The 13,558-nt window shown below is 38.7% G+C and overlaps 2 protein-coding genes across 6 annotated transcripts in view; one reads left to right on the top strand and one right to left on the bottom strand.

The window, feature by feature from the left end:
* The window catches only part of LOC116398596 (carboxy-terminal domain RNA polymerase II polypeptide A small phosphatase 1-like), a 28,450-nt gene extending 21,751 nt beyond the window's left edge, over nucleotides 1-6,699 (top strand). The window contains exons 4-7 of the mRNA XM_031875044.1: nucleotides 239-295; nucleotides 2,785-2,877; nucleotides 4,558-4,743; nucleotides 4,899-6,699. Of these exons, the coding sequence (XP_031730904.1) occupies nucleotides 239-295; nucleotides 2,785-2,877; nucleotides 4,558-4,743; nucleotides 4,899-5,042 (480 nt within the window). The 3' untranslated portion in view covers nucleotides 5,043-6,699. The remainder of the gene's footprint in view (nucleotides 1-238; nucleotides 296-2,784; nucleotides 2,878-4,557; nucleotides 4,744-4,898) is intronic.
* Nucleotides 6,668-13,558, bottom strand: part of obsl1b (obscurin like cytoskeletal adaptor 1b) — a 33,844-nt gene continuing 26,953 nt past the window's right edge. For all 5 annotated transcript variants that reach the window (XM_031875039.1, XM_031875043.1, XM_031875042.1 and 2 more), the window contains 5 exons: nucleotides 12,429-12,590; nucleotides 12,090-12,194; nucleotides 11,545-11,811; nucleotides 10,234-10,503; nucleotides 6,668-7,935 (listed from right to left, as the gene is read on the bottom strand). In XM_031875039.1, coding sequence (XP_031730899.1) covers nucleotides 7,925-7,935; nucleotides 10,234-10,503; nucleotides 11,545-11,811; nucleotides 12,090-12,194; nucleotides 12,429-12,590 — 815 coding nt within the window. In that variant the 3' untranslated portion in view covers nucleotides 6,668-7,924. The remainder of the gene's footprint in view (nucleotides 7,936-10,233; nucleotides 10,504-11,544; nucleotides 11,812-12,089; nucleotides 12,195-12,428; nucleotides 12,591-13,558) is intronic.

Consider the following 13,558-nt stretch of genomic DNA (forward strand, 5'->3'; position numbering starts at 1 on the left):
ATCACTTTCTGTAGCACCCACATTTCAATGATGAAAGTGACAAGGGTCATGCTATTTTCAGTATTGTGTGATTTAAAAGACGCTGAGGTGGCGTCTTTGCGTCTGTTTGACACATCCTTTCAGATTTGTTGCCATCACTCACATCTCTATGGAGAAAAAAAAAGTTGATTTCCTTTGGAGATTAAATGTGTTAAATTAAATTTGTGTGTTTTAACAGCTCTGCTTTTGTCTTCAACAGCCAGTGAACAATGCTGATTTTATCATTCCAGTGGAAATTGATGGAACAGTTCACCAGGTAGGCACTTTATATGCTGACATGGTCATTTCATACGCTGTCGTCTTCTCGTGTTGCTTCAGTCACATCACCACAACGTTGACGCATGAAGCAGCCATCATTGGAAGTTTCTACAAGCTTGATGGGTTTCCTGCTAAGAGCCCCAAAGATTTGTGTCAAACTTTGTGAAAGCAGGATTGATACAAAACACCGTTTATGTGTTCTGACCATTACTGCACTGCATATCACACCGGCAACCATACAAAAATTGTGCAAGACACCATCTGACCTGAACAGTAGGATGATTTATGAACTCTTACGAGCCTTCAAATACAAAAGTAACCCTTGTGTTGTCCTGGGGTCATTTTTGACCCCAGGATAGCACAAAATGTTCTAAATAAATGAGACATATTTTTGGTTTAATATTGAATGACTTTTCCTAATTTAATGGGGACAACTGGGTCAAAAATGACCCCAGGATAACAGGTGTTAGTAAATTGGAAGGTAACAGGAGGGTTAAATGTTGCAGAAATGAATGTTGACATGTTTTATATGTCAGGTAATGACTTGGAATAAAGTTGACCAAGGAGTTGAAACACAGAGGTGGGTGATAATTTATACTGTATGCTTTATAAACAGTCAAACCTGACAGGGTCATTTTTGACCCCAGAGGACAACAGGTGTGATTATGTGCTGCCATTAGAAAAATTCAAATGATTCAAGAACAGCATCCTCACTAAACTTTGATATGTACCTCTCTGTGATCAGTCAAATAGTAAAAAATAATATAAAGTCAAAATAATTCATTGTTTCATTGTATTTTCACTCAAAAACAGGGTATACTTTTATGTAAACAAGGTCTATTGGCCCTAAATTCCAAAATGAAGGGAACGATTTGTGGTAATGTGTTGGACTAAAGTAACACTAAATGTGTAAAACAGAATTGATTGACAATTTATACTGTATGCTATAAAAACAGTCAAACCAGGTGGGGTCATTTTTGACCCCAGAGGACAACAGGTGTATGGCAGTCGGGAGGACAACACAAGTAAGGGAGGAGAATTCAGAACTCCTCCATGGTTTGAACTGGAAACACTGTGCTTAGCCGCCTGACAGTGCTGTAGCCCGCTCTGTTGACGGCTCCAAGCAGCAGGTGGCTATTTACGTGGCCTGACGAAATGAGGAAACCCTGGCAGGCTTCTCAGAAATCACTGGCCATCAATCTCGCACTGCGGCGCATATTACGTCCTGCTCATCGGTGCTGGGGAATGGCACTGGCTATTCACCTGCAGGCATTCAATGTTGTGCTGGGCCTCCCTGAAGACAAGAGGGGCTTTGTTTGTCCAAAGGGCCTGCGTCTGTTTCAAGTAATCCAGGATAGGCTTGTTAAAGTGGGGAAAGCCTGTTCGGGATGACTTGGTTCAGAAACGAGGCCGCCAGCATCGTAGCAGAAGACGTTTTAGAGAACTGTTGGGGTGGTTACATGAGATGTTCTCGGGTTGGATATTACAGCTTTGTGTTTTGCGGTTTTTGATGTCGTTTTAGCAACATAGAATTATCAGCATACAAAAGAAAATAATGTTAAAGGTAGCAAAGATTAGTGCTCGCAGTGGGTAAAGGGCCGTCCACACCAAGATCAATAACTATGACAATAACTATAAATATATCATTATAACCCTCATCCTACCAACCTACTGTATTTAACTTATAAGGACTACCGACCACAATAATTAATTACCGAAAGAATCAACCACAATAGCCAAATGTTACCTTATGTCTTCTCAAAACATTATTATTCATGTAATTAAAAAACAGGTGGAGCACATGAGGAAATCTATGTCTGCTACATCTGAGTCTGTGTCATACTTTAAATTAGGACCCATGGCAAACGTTTGATCTATTTATTCAATTGCATCTATTACAACTCCATAGGCTGCAATTGGGTGCTTTTGACTGGGGCCCCTCATTACCCCAATACATTGGTATTTAAAAAGCACTTATTAACACAGAAAGAGAAAACAATGATATGAAGTCATGAGGAAAAAATTGAATGATGGAATAAAGTGCCTGTGAGATATGGCAAAAAGTATACGTCTGGGGGTCAAGGCGTCACGTTTAACAGGCAGATGAAATCGCAGAGAGACTCTCACTGCGTGTCAACCCCCCCCTGTTTGATAACACAATGTTTATAAAGAACAAGGACATCTAGGATGCCATCTTTCTTTCCCTGCGCAAACGTACAAGAGTAACATTTTCATTAATAAGTGTCATTGTAGACAGCCCTGAACACCATACAATGTATATCAATCCTTGTCATCCAATAAGATCTCTTGATAATGAAAGTTTTAATAAACTGTCTTCAGAATATCTGGACACACAGGTCAGAAGTAGGATTACCATTTCCTTCCTCATGTGTAGTTTGTCTTTTTATAAGTTCTCTTTAAAAGGTAAAGCATGTGGGGCAACAGCTGTTGATTTCATACTCCTATGCCTTTCATATCTCCCCCCAGGTGTATGTGTTAAAGAGACCCCACGTTGACGAATTCCTCAAAAGGATGGGAGAATTGTTCGAGTGCGTCTTGTTCACCGCAAGCTTATCCAAGGTGAGAACACTGTCCGTATTCTGTTCAGCTTACGCTTAAAAATGTGACTCATTATATACTGACTCATTATATAGTGTTGTAGAAGTGTCATTTCTGTGTTTGAATTGTAACCTTTCACATACACCCTCGCACATGAAGATTTATTTATGATACCTGTCAGGCGATTGCACGGACATTTCAACCTCTCACATTTACTTCAAACTGCGTTAGCCTCAACTTAACTTTGTGAAACATTTGGTCGGTCGTGGCTCAGTGACTCCTTCACACTTGATTAATTACGTCGTAGTTGCCATGTCTGTCAACAGCACATACAGCTGCACCTTTTCCATGTTATGAAAACGTCCACGCTTACATGTTGCAGATAGCACTACTCTGTACCTGACATGAAGGTTCTGTGCATTGAACTTGATGTAGGTTGGTTGTGGGTTTGTGTAAGCTGTAATGTTCGACTTTACTGGGCTTACTATAAAACAACAAACGGAGATGGCGACTAGCTAGTGAACGAAGTTGAGCATTTAGCAGCTAAAAAAACAGATATTTCCCTCAGGAGTTGGTTGAGACTAATGGCAGAGCTACCTGATGAACACGACTTAAATTATTGCTAATGTTGCTGTGTGTCTGCTGGTGTAAATAGGGAATTGTTTGCTAGTATTGTTTGCTAATGCAAAAAAGAGCTGTTTACTAAAACTTTCGTCTGGTGTAGATAGGGAACTAGCTTTGCTAGTATTAATAGGGAAGTGCTAATACAGTTTGCTGGTGTGAATAGGGAACTAATTGCTAATACTGTCTACAAGTGTAATTGGGGAACTATTTGTTAATACAGTCTACTTGTGTAAATAGGGAACTATTTCCCAAAACTGTCTGCTGGTGTAAATGGGGAACTATTTGTTAATACTGTTGTCTAGTGTAAATGGGGAACTATTTGTTAATGCGGTCTGCTGGTGTAAATAGGGAACTATTTGCTAATACTGTTTAGTGTAAATAACGAACTATTTGCTAATACTGTTGTCTAGTGTAAATAACGAACTATTTGCTAATACTGTTGTCTAGTGTAAATGGGGAACTATTTGCTAATACTGTTGTCTAGTGTAAATAACGAACTATTTGCTAATACTGTTTAGTGTAAATGGGGAACTATTTGCTAATGCGGTCTGCTGGTGTAAATAGGGAACTATTTGCTAATACTGTTGTCTAGTGTAAATAGGGAACTATTTGCTAATACTGTGTAAATGTGTCTAGTGTAAATAGGGAACTATTTGCTAATACTGTTTAGTGTAAATAACAAACTATTTGCTAATACTGTGTAAATGTGTCTAGTGTAAATAGGGAACTATTTGTTAATGCGGACTGCTGGTGTAAATAGGGAACTATTTCCTAAAACTGTCTGCTGGTGTAAATAATGAACTAGTTGTTAATACTGTTGTCTAGTGTGAATATAGGAGACTGTTTACAAATAAAATTTGAAAAAAATATTGCCGTGTTGGGACTTTTGAGGAAATCCTACAGCATGCGTTACCATTTTACTTCAGTTGTCCGTGTTTGTTTTATGTGGTTCTTTTCTCCCATTCACAGTCGACATGTTTTACTCACTTTAGTCTAGTATTTCTCATAAGTCATGTAAAGTTCAATTCAAATGAACACACCCATACATAATTCCCTGGTTTTCTCCTGCTACTATAGTACGCGGATCCTGTGTCGGACCTGTTGGACAAATGGGGGGCTTTCCAGAGCCGTCTGTTCCGGGAGTCGTGCGTCTTCCACAAAGGGAACTACGTTAAAGACTTGAGCCGTTTAGGGAGAGAACTCAACAAGGTCATCATCATTGATAACTCCCCAGCTTCCTACATCTTCCATCCCGAAAACGCAGTATGTCATTTATGTTTCTTTCTCTGCAAAGCACAACATGCATTTATATTGTTCTCTAAAATCTGCAATATTAATACAATTGGATACTATTAAGTACTGTGGGGTATTGAAAAGGTCTTCTAATTCCACCGTATCTTGCTTCTTCAAACCTCCAGGTTCCTGTAGTATCCTGGTTTGACGACATGTCCGACACCGAGCTCCTCGATCTTATCCCCTTCTTTGAGAGACTAAGCAAAGTGGACGACGTCTATGACATCCTGCAGCAGCAGCAGCAGCAGCAGCAGAGGACTTCAAGTTAACAGAGGCAGGACACTAGGATGAAAACAATCACCAGCAGCTGCCGTCACGGGGCCACGGAGGCCGGTGGGCTGCAGGCTCCACGCTGCTTCCATTTACAAGGACCACACTGCAAAAAAAAAAACCTCATTTAATCTGGTGTTCGTACAGTCTATTGCATAACAAAAGGTGAACAGCAATCTTCCAGCAGGGTTTGGTATTTCAGCATTGAAAGTTATCCAATCCAAATATGTTTTTCTTTTCTTCTCTGTAATGCTAGATAAGGACTGAATATCAGATTCAATGACTTCTGTAGACATCTTTTGCAGTGCAGCTAGTGTATTGTTGTTGTTGTTGTCCTTATGTGACAGCAGTGACCCGTGTAAGTGTACTGGGTTGTTGTTCGGTCATCTTCATTTCAGAATAGTATTATATGTGATAATGCTTAATTTAACAAGTTATTGAAGACTGATCCTTAAACCCCATTAACTTACTTGTTTTGCCTAAAATGGGCAAATGTATGTGTAGTAAAAGACAATCATTAACATAAGAAAATGTTGGTTTAATAATATCAATAACATGTTTTTGCACATTTCACTAAGGAACAGACATTTTTGATGTGCACCTCCTGTATGTCTTTGGAGAGCTTCGAACAAATGCAGTGTGTGGTAGGAATGTGGGTCCAAAAAGACACCATACACTTCAGCATTTGCATTTTTAGATTGAAAAGAAACCGGAACAGTAATCGTGGGAATCCACTGTCATTGATTGCAGTCCTTAATCACTACATTACAGATGACTGATAAGGTTTAATCACAAATGTTCTATTGTAATAACCCATTTTAGTATGTTTTCTTACGTCCAGTTCAGTCACAAAACACCCTAATCTTATTCATTAGTTAATCTCATACCATTATCAGAAAAAAAAAGCTGTAAGATCTGGATCTTTTGGACTGTTCTGGATTAGCACTAAGAAAACAGGTCGACTGCACACTGATTGGACCTTTCACAGACTCACCACTGCGGAAAGAATGGTGAGATTGATTTTGTACATACAGTATATCAGGCAGTTGTTTTGATTTGGTTTTAATGCTATTTTACCTGATGTTATTTTCATATTTTTTTTTCGTTTATTAGGAGCTTTTAGTTGAGTTGGCTACCACAGTGTGCGGCCCATCATTAATGCAATCTTGTACACGTGTGCAGGAGGCGGCTGTAACCTGCTACGCCAACCTAAAGAAGATTGACACTTAATTTGAAAGCACACTTTGATCACTAAACTTTTTATTCGTGCAAGACCATAATGGAGTCATTGTAGTGCCGTATCAAGCTGTAAATGCAGTTTCATTGAGGTAACTTGTGCCAGACAATGCTGGAGCCCTGATTTACTTAAACTTGGTCTGGAGTGAATGTGTGTATATTTGTATGTGTGTGTGACTGTGTCAGTGTGAGATTTGGGGGAAAAAAAGATACTTTGGCAATAAGTGAAAAACCATAACCTGTCTTTTAATTATGTTTTCACTTTTTTTAATGTATGCAACAAGAGTATTAACATTTTGACTCAAGTAAAGAAAACTGCTCAAACAAGTGAGTTTTTAAATCGCTGCTGATTGTAAAAAAAGAGAGACAACTAGAGCTGTTTTTACCGTGCGTCAATAAAGCATGTTTTATTGAAACGGGTCACATTTTACGACAGTACCTTTTTTTCACATACCTCAACGCTCAGCACAACATGGCAGAGGTGGAAACGAGTCAATGAAAAAAAAATGGAATATGGAACAGATTTCATATGAAAACGACTATCATTCTCCGTTAAGTTCAAGCACAATACAACTAGCATGCCCTGATTATCAATCAAGGTGATCAAGACATTTCTTAACCTATTTCTTTTCTAAATTACCAGATTTTTGGCCCAATGTATTTACATCACAAGCCCCTTGCTGCAAGACAGAATTGCCTTTCATTCAAACTTTTCATCAAAACGTAAAAAAAAAACCCGAATTCTGTACAATTGACAACCGATGAAAAGATGTGAATTGTTAAATGTAATGAATCGTTGCTTGGATGATCCATTCTAACATCTAAATTTGATATGGAGACATGGCTGTAGTCGACTGTGTTTCTTATGTGGTCACACTGAAAACAGCTGCACAAAACCACACTGATATATGGGGAAATTAAAATGTGTGCAAATCAGATTATATTGCGTAATAACTAGCACAATTGCACATGTAGACTGCAACTAAGTTATGGTTAAAGATATGTGTAAAGCATGTGTTTTTTTTGTTTTGTTTTTAAACTGGCAAATATCTTAAATAGGGACATATCATAAAAGACTCACAAAGATGATCATACCTTTAAGAGATTCTGTTTTTGCTCTACATTAGTATTTGAAGCAAGTGTCTCTTTACATGTATTGTGGGTTGATTGCACTCAACTTTCGAGACTTTCCGTTCTCGTATCTTCCTAACCATGTACTTGTTCTTTCCGCTTGTTTCTTTAGTTTTCAACTAAGATATTTATTGGCATAAATACACATCGAGTTTAAGCCTCCATAACATGGTTACAGTCAGACCAGTTACACACAGGACATTATTTACATCCAAACTGCAATTTGCATCATGATAAAGTAACTGTTTGAAATGTACTCACACACACTGACTATGACAACCTTTATATATTATATGAACAGAAATTTCATAAAAGAAAATTCTTCAAAGCACGTTAATGAAAGAAAATCCACTCCCTGAATTAACCGCATGAAAATCCATCACAACCCTGTTTAAACCACGTTTATAGACGTACTGTTTGTCAATACATAAGCAATGTCAATGTTACAACTTAAAAGCATCAATATGATAAATCCATCCATGTCAATTAGGTGAGGACAGATAGAAGACGTCACTCATGGATCACCTGTGAAATTCGAACAGAGAAAAAGAAATTAGCCTGAGAACCAGAGAGCATCGGTCAAGTTTGACCTGATTCTGTCTATGTGTAAACCTGTCTGGTGTAACATGTCTATTACGCAATAGCTAGTTTTTACTAAACATATATATAAAAGCCTGTTGCAAATAGCTGAAACAACTTTTCAATTAAAACTGCACTTTCTTTACTCTACACCAGTGGTTCCAAAGCCTTTTGGCATGTGACCCTTTAACCCTTGTTACTTAGTTATGGACCTGAGCTGGGAGTAGTTTGACCAAAGAGGGATTTTTCCTTCTCGGATTGTTTCATTTGAAGGATTATTAAAGGCTTAAAGAGCTAAAATTATCCAGTATTTGACCAGGAGGAAGAAAACTCAAAAATCAACATTTTTCTTTCAAGTCTCAATAATCTCGAGACCACTTGCAAACTCGCAGGTTGGGAACCACTGAGACGCTTGATTAAACTTTAAACCTCCAACCTGAGGATTTTTCTTGCCTTCCGGATATAGATTGGATTGGAAATAGAAGACCAAACCAACAAATTATAAACCCCACGATATACGTAAACATCATATGGCCTTTTTGCTTACCTCAGGTAAAAGTAGCCATACTACTGTGTACAAATACTCTGTAACATGTAAAAGTCTTGCCACATCTTAACCTATAATTGTATATCATCATTGTATTTGTTAATCAAATTCTGTATTATTAATCTGAATCAGAAAGGTGTAATGAAGTAGGAGTATAAAGTAGAAGTACTTAACTACAAGTATCCCAGTACAGTAGTTACTCTCCACCTCTGCTTATGACTAATGAATTGTTTGTGACCATATTCATTTCCTCAGCTGAGCGTGACTCCTGGTCGTGCTGCAGTCTTAAAGCTCAATGCATTCACGAAAGGTTCACAAACTGCGCCAGACGATTGAACATAATACTCTTTTATTTATAGCCAACTTAATAAAACTAAAAATAGTTTGCTCTCTTACACATTTAAATGGCTTGAGATGTGTATGCGCTCCATATTGCCTGACCTACATGCCTGAAGATTGAGTAGTATCATAAACACTCAATATTATTTACAGAATTTAGCGCTCTCGGGAGCCAAAACATTTGCTGTATTTATTGCTGCGTATGCAGTGCCAAGTCAGGCAACACAAACACGCCATCCTGACAATTCAGGGTCAGTCTGATGGATTCATGTTCTTTTGATGTTCTTTGTTTTTTTCTGTGGTGCTTCTAATGCAAATATGGCTTTTTAGTTGAATAGTTTAACGAGTAAAAACCACTACAGCATTACAGCATACATGTACTTCTACTTTCTGCATGGAGTCACTACATCCACCACTGTGATGTTTCTTTAGTCATATGAGCAAACTCAAAACTTTGAAATTACCTCCATCTAGTGGTTATTTTTATGAATGCCATCACTGAGTTTCAATGTTTCACCAGTTGGTGAGTGTGACCCAATGCGGGAAGTACTACTCAGATCTGGTACTTATTAAAAGTACCATAGTGTAGAAATACTTTGTTACAATTAAAAGTCATGTGTTTATTTTTTCTTTAACTGAAGTACAAGTACAGATGCATTGGAATCAAAATATACGGACAGTGTGAAAAGTAAAAGTATTCATAATCCAGAATTGCCCATTTCAGAATAAAATAAATTATTATTACTGATGCATTAATGTTGAAGATGGGTGAATCTGCAAAGTAACTTTAGTTATCAAATAAATGTAATGGAGTAAAAGAGTTTTGGAGAAGTGGAGAAGAAGTATAAAGTAGCAGAAAATGCAAATACTCAAGTGAAGTAAATGTACCTCAATATTGTACTTAAGTACAGTACTTTAATACATGTATTAAGTCACTTTCAACCAATGGCGTTATCACAGATGGAGCCTGATTCCTCCAGCTAATCCAATGGCATGTCCAAGGACACAAACTATATTATTGGATATGAAAAAAATTAGGATGCCATCAACTTTATATTGTGTGCTGCATCATATGAAAGAGATTATTTTGAAATATTTGTGTATGATTTGAAATCTTGTTGCACAGATGCATCCAAACAGTGTGATAACATGGAACTGTTCATCCATGAAGGAGTCATACTTACACTACAGTCTTTTATGAGACTCGTATACATAAATCCATACCTTTTGACTTTTACTGGCAATGTAAATTTAGTTGAAATGTAAACGCATTTCAAAATGAATCTTGAATTTCGTTTTCCCCCCCAAAAAAAACACAAAACACAAAATGCCCTCGAACAGCGACTTCTTTCACTTACTCCGTACCCGAAGCTGGGCTCTGCTTTTCGCTTTCCCAGAGGTGAACTCCACCTCTCCGCTCATGTCCGGGGAGGTTTGTCTGAGGGTCAGCCTGTGCACCGTGCCCATCTTCTCCAGCAGTACCCGAGAGCTCGGCTGTAAGGGCTCGCCGTTCAGACTCCACACGGGAGCTTTGAGGACCGGCACCGAGACCTCGCATTCAAAGCAGGCTTCGTCGGGCGCCACGACCTCCACGTCCCTCAGCTCTCTGACCATCAACGGTGACTGGGCTGAGTGAGTGCACAACAGAGGGGGGAAAGTAGTCAACGAACAACACATATTCATTAGAGCAGAGTTAGTATTTGATTCTGGTGAGTCTTTCAGTCAGTCTTTGTCCTATTACTGAAAGCTTTTTTCTTAATTTCTTGTACAAAGTGATGAGTGGTAGATCTTTCCCCCGTAACCCCTGAACCAGAGTCTGTTTTTGCTTTCTCCCTTTATTTCTGAGCTCATGGTTTAGTCATTAATATACATCTCAGCTCTGCATATACAGGCATTTTTCACAGCAGTCATTTAGACTGGCTTGATTAGCTAAAAGCACAGGTGTTACTAATGACATTAACGATGTCTCTGCTTTATTCAAGTGTGTGACCAGCATGCACAACACCAAAGCAGCCTTTTGACTAAAATTAATGACTGTGACTCAGTTTGCGCCGACTGTAACTGATGTTAATTCAAGTTGAACACAACAGCCACCTTTAAACTCTTTAAGGGTTCTTTGATTACTAAAGAAGCTACTGCGAATGGATACTTTAAATTAAAACAAGGCAAGAGTGAAAGGAAAACAGCCATGTGAAAAGAAATGGGGGGTAAATACAGTGTCCCATTACAATTGGAGCAAATTCATGTGTTAGCTTTGCTTTGACAGTAGATGGAGCTCTAACGGTTGTGTGTGAGACGTTACACTCCCATGCACTTTGAAACACTCTTTGAGGGTGCTGTGCAGACGATGTTCCATTGTGGGGGCTATGATAATTGAAATCTTGGCATTTTTAAGTACTACAAATACTTAGTATAGGATTATTAACCCATACCAATAACAACAGCAGTTGTACAGTATCAACACATACGATCCCTCTAGCAAATAGCCTTGTAAAGCTGTATTTCTGACGGGTTTTGAAAGTAAAATGATATATTTTCTGCTCTGGATTGTGTTGTATCACACAGATTATGTTGTACAATGAACTTGCAATGAAAAAGAAAAAAAACATTTGGAAAAAGTTTGGCTGCAAAATCCCGCAGTGCTTGACATTGATCATAGGCTCCCTTACCCTCCACTGTCAGTTTGGCGGAGCAAGAGTACTCCCCGACCTGCACGCTGTACGTGCCCTCGTCGTCTAGCACCACCTGCTGGAGGATCAGTTTGCGATAGCAGCCTTCGCTGCAGATCTCAAAGCGCTCGGAGGGCAGGATGACGTTGCTGCCTTTGTACCAGCGGATGCTGCATCTGGGGTTGGACACGGTGCAGTCGAGGAGCACGCGGCTCTTCTCGAGGGCGGTCGTGTCCTGCAGGGGTTTGACGATGTTCAGAGGAAGCTCTGAAACGGACAAAGTGCAGTTAAGATTCCCAAAATAAACTCTGACTTTATAGAAGACTAATATCATATGCCCACACAACAATATGAGCTCATCTAAATCAACAACACAAACTCATAGCTCATAGGTGCTTCTTGGAGTTGGGTCTCCAAACATTTGTCAACCCTAATAAATTGATGAATATTTAATAGAAGTAACTTTATGCACGCTATTATTCATTTTCATAAAAAGTATACATACTTTTTTTTGGAGCACTTAGAAACATATACATTCATTATACCTTCCACCTCCAGGTAAGCGACAGATTCAATATGTCTGGAGACAAACTTGATCTCTCCAGAGTCCTCTGCCTTCACATTGCACATGAGGAGAAAATGTTTGGTGCCTAAAATAAGAATACAATTGTCAGGATAAATAATAAGCAAAACGATAGTCGGCTCAATCGTATTGGCCCCAAAACAAATATGCAATTCCAGATGTTATTTACAGATTTACAAATGTCTCCTTTTTAGGTGTTCTAGTACATTTTCTTATTGAGTATCTCTTTTACAGTCGATAAGCACAACATCATCAGTTGTGCAGGAATTATGAATTGCGCGTTCGTGATTTTGAAGCCGACCTTCCTGCCGGATCTTGATGGTGCTGGTGGGTTGTATCCTCTCCCCGTTTTTGTACCACTCTCCTGGCATGTTCTCCACGGAGAGCTCACAAACAAACACCGCGTTCTGGTCCTCCTGGATGTCCAAGCCCTTCGGGCCCTGCAGGATCAGCAGCTCGCGCTCTGATAGAATAAACGAGAATAACGAGAATAACGAGAATAAACATAAAGGGGTATTTAGGACTGAAATGGGCACCTCTTAACAGTATCAAAGTTTTTTTTTTAAAAAAGCAAAGAGAAAAATATGACATCCACAATAATCACTAAGCTTCTTTTTCGTAAGAAGACGAAGCAGGAAGGAACAATACCAATACAACTGATACGTTCATTAATAGTAACGAGAGAAAAAAATATTTTACATGAGTTCGTGGTGAGAAAATTACCTAATTATATTAAATATCCTTACAATGAATTTCTACTCAAACACAGTACTTTGTGATGTATGTGTTTTGTGCTAGTAATATTGGATTTATGTACATTATTCTATTGGCTTCCAACTGTCCACCTGAGTGCAGTTTTGCTATACAAGCTTTGAGCAATTACACATTTGTCCAGCAGCACGACTGTAAAACCTAACACACCCACACAGGTGTTTTCAATTACTTTGGCTAATTAGACCTCTGCTGAGGTTGTAGGTGGAGCTTTGCTGAGGTCACCGAACTCCATGTACCAATAAGAAGGATAAAAGCATTATTCGTCCCACCCTAACAGGTTCAGTCTTCAGGAGAGAGAGAGAGAGAGAGCGAGAGAGAGAGAGATGTCAATCAAGTTTAATATGTACACGCCCACATAATCTTGAGAAAAAGTCTAATCAGCCATAGCTGAAATCAACTGTGTGAGTGACCCAAACCTGAAACGAATGTCTGCCATATTTTACACTTCTCAAGCTAGCAGCCTACCTAGTTATGGGGGTTATCAGATTATTTATTTGATTTACTGATGAATGTATAAAAACAAAAAGTTAACTGTTGGCCAAATGGATATAACAGTTGTCCAGGGGAAATAATTAAATCTCTAACATTAAGAGAAGTTCTAGCAGCTAACAAAGAAGTGGCTAACAGCGGTTAACCTCAACGAAGATGACAGGACTT

The sequence above is a fragment of the Anarrhichthys ocellatus genome, unplaced genomic scaffold, assembly GCF_004355925.1.
Source record: "Anarrhichthys ocellatus isolate YVR2014 unplaced genomic scaffold, GSC_Weel_1.0 scaffold86, whole genome shotgun sequence".
In the NCBI taxonomy this organism is placed as follows: Eukaryota; Metazoa; Chordata; class Actinopteri; order Perciformes; family Anarhichadidae; genus Anarrhichthys; species Anarrhichthys ocellatus.